This window comes from Octopus bimaculoides, chromosome 7 (assembly GCF_001194135.2).
Source record: "Octopus bimaculoides isolate UCB-OBI-ISO-001 chromosome 7, ASM119413v2, whole genome shotgun sequence".
Lineage (NCBI taxonomy): Eukaryota > Metazoa > Mollusca > Cephalopoda > Octopoda > Octopodidae > Octopus > Octopus bimaculoides.
The window spans coordinates 38,136,350-38,139,635 of record NC_068987.1 but is presented as its reverse complement, the minus strand read 5'-3'; the positions used below and the strand labels follow the sequence as shown (position 1 = coordinate 38,139,635).

Here is a 3,286-nt window from a genome sequence, read left to right as displayed (position 1 = left end):
TGATCGGGGAACTGCTTATTCTACAAAACGAACTGATCAATCCATTGAAAGTTACAACTTTTGACCGATCTATGTTTGACCGATCTATGTTTAAAACAACTCTACATTGGGACTGAATAATCTTTTGAGAAGTTACATCAGAACGTCAAAAATACCATTGACGACGAAGAAGCACAAGGAGAGGATAATCATCTAAGAAGACGGAGTCATCACCACAAACACGCACGCACGCACGCACGCACACACACACACACATACACACACACACACACACACACATACACACACACACACGAAATGTTTAATAATTCATTGTCAAATATTTCACTTACCTTTTTCAAATAGAAAGTGATAAATATTGATATCAGTACCATACATGTAATTAAAGGAGCAAAGAAGAAACCAAGCCTGTAGAGAAAGAGAAAAAGAAAGGTATTTTCACATTTAATTTCATAATGGAACTCATAAGTACGAGGGAGTGCTGAAAAGTTCCGGGTTTTAAGGGTATCGCGAAAGAGTAGAGCTGTTGCCTTTATAGGGGAGGTAGGACAACTATTTAGGTGAAGATATCCCCAAAAATCACATGTCTTCCTCTATTTTGCAGATTTAACGCATGATGACAGCTCCTACGGTGGATTTTGGTAAAACTGAAGCACGAGCGGCCATGAAGTTCTTCTTTTTGCAAGGCAAAGGAACGGTGGAAATCTATGGCGGGATGAAGGAATACTTGAAGGATGGCTGCCCATCTTACCCCACAGTGAAAATCTGGGTGTTAAGGTCTCAGACTGGTCATTTCGAGGTCAGGATGGCCAACTTCCGCCACCATAGAGGAGAAAGCTGACGCTGTGCACGTCATGATTCTCGAGGATCGCCAGATTTCAGCTAAAGTCATAGCTGAGACTAGGGATTTTCACTTACCTTTTTCAAATAGAAAGTGATAAATTCTGACATAAGTACCATACATATAATTAAAGGAACAAAGAAGAAACTAAGCCTATATATCATTTACAACGTTCTGGTGATGAGAAAGCTTTCCACTGCGGAAATCTGAGCCGTTTTTGCAGGACAATGCACCAGCACACACAACACATGAAACTCTGTGGAAAATACGCAACCTTGGCTTCGAATTGGTAGACCACCCACCTTACTCTCCTGACTTGGCCCCCTCCGACTCAAGCTACAATTGAAGAAACATCTCAAGGAAACAAAGTCTCACTTCGATTCGAAAGTGATCGCTACTACAACGACCTGGTTGGAGGCCCAATCTTCCGAGTTCTTTTTACTGGGCTTAGAAAAACTGACGGACCGCTGCAATCTGAGAGGGGGACATGTTAAATAAACTCATAACTAACAGATCCTCCTGTATTTTCTTTTACCCAAACCGAGAACTTTTCAGCATCCCTCGTATGAAGCAGAAAGAAAGCCTAGTCGGATATCTGTTGATTGTACTGTTAAGAAAGAAACTCCGACACACACACACACACACACACTTATATATTTGGAATTTCTTTTAATATAATATTCTATACACAGTCATACACACCCGCGCGCGCGCGTATCTCAATTAAATATAAGGATAAAATCTATATAAGATTGTATCTAGTAGCCAGCGTGTAAAACCAATTAGGGCAAAGAAATTAATACTAAGTATATAATTTTTAAAAATACATTATTACATTAAGAGCTGTTACTATAAGTAAAGCCACACGGTGGAAAGGGACGCTAAAGTCAAACTACTTTATAAAAATATACACGCGCTGAAGTCGAGGAAATGAACAAAGAAAAAAATTCTTTTAAAATGGTTCAGTTGCATATCGAAACGATTTTATATTTTTGGTTATGTTTGCACTGACGAGTGGAGAGAGTGTTACAGTGTTGACCGTGAAATCGTTTCGATATTCAACTGAACCTTTTTAAAAGAAGTTTTTCTTTGTTCATTTCCTCGGCTTCAGCGCGTGTGTATATTTTGATAAAGTAGTTTGACTTTAGCGTCCCTTTCAAGCGTTTGGCTTTACTTTTAGTAACAGCCCTTAATGTAATAATTATATATATAACCATTCACATACATACATCGTGTGTGTATGTGTGTGTGTGTTTATGTGTATGCATGTGCGTGTGTGTGAGTGTGTAGTATATTCCTTTGCTCGATGTGATTTATTCCATTAATATTCCAAATTTCTTATTCATATGCGTATGTATGTCCAGATTCGAAGCTTTGTACACGAACTATATAAGCATAGCTTACCAGCATAAAGATTGGACGTAAACGAGATCAAGTACGTTCTGGGGAACATTGAACTGTGGCTGCGGTAGTAATTTGAATTTTAGTTTTCTCGCCAGTAGCCTGCAACAAATGGAGATTTGGAAATATAATCATAAGAATAAAAGGAGTTCACTTTATTCACTTTCACACACTGCACCTCTCATATTCATATGCATGGATGAGCTGATCAGCACTATTGATATTTCTCTTCTAAATCTGATACATCTCAACAGGAGTAGAAATTTATCGTGACGTGACTCGTGGTGGTCAGTGTCTGCAGGACATGATTATCTATAATAATTGACAGAAAGAGTACAGAGAAATTGCCGTAGAAAGTAGAAAGTCTAAAGTTTCGGACCGAGTCCTTCTTCAAGGTAAAATTGACAGATAGTCACCTCTTCATGAAATGCTGTATATGACTAGTTGTATGCACTATCAACTAAAATTCTCGGTTTCAAAATTACAGGGCACCAAAGATCGATTAGACAAGAGTAACAGAGGGAGATAATCCAGTTCCTTATCAGAAACAAATAGATCTGCAAGTTGTTCTAATAGCTTCAACTCGTACTTTAAAAGCATAAACACCTCAATGGCTGAGGTGTAAAGACTTTTTCATGTTATGCGAGATAACTAGCACAACACGCTTTCTGCAGATATACAAATTGCTGCAGGCAAATATAACAATAGAAAACTTTATAGTTTCTTAAAGCACACGTTTGAACTAAAGACGAATGAGTTGATGAATGTACGAGTCGGCAGCCAAGCAAACTTCTTTTTTCTGTTAACCACTCCTATTATGATGCGTTTGTGTACATTTTTCTTATATGTTGTCTCACCGCTTCCCTATTTCAATCACTACAATAAACGATAAGATGAAATACAGAATTACGATTCAATAAATTTCAGCTTCTACTAAAATATACACACTCTCCTTTATATATTGAGTACATTTCCTTGTTTGTAAATACAATTGTTCATCAAGACTAACACACACACACACACACACACACACACACACACACA

The 3,286-nt window shown here is 37.9% G+C and overlaps 2 protein-coding genes across 2 annotated transcripts in view; both read right to left on the bottom strand.

The window, feature by feature from the left end:
* The window catches only part of LOC106876459 (caspase-7), a 787,012-nt gene that overhangs the window by 371,167 nt on the left and 412,559 nt on the right, over positions 1-3,286 (bottom strand). The gene's annotated exons all lie outside the window — the stretch shown is intronic.
* Positions 1-3,286, bottom strand: part of LOC106883978 (transmembrane channel-like protein 7) — a 141,539-nt gene that overhangs the window by 10,945 nt on the left and 127,308 nt on the right. The window contains exons 12-13 of the mRNA XM_014935137.2: positions 2,246-2,344; positions 333-408 (exon numbers count right to left, since the gene is read on the bottom strand). Coding sequence (XP_014790623.1) covers positions 333-408; positions 2,246-2,344 — 175 coding nt within the window. The remainder of the gene's footprint in view (positions 1-332; positions 409-2,245; positions 2,345-3,286) is intronic.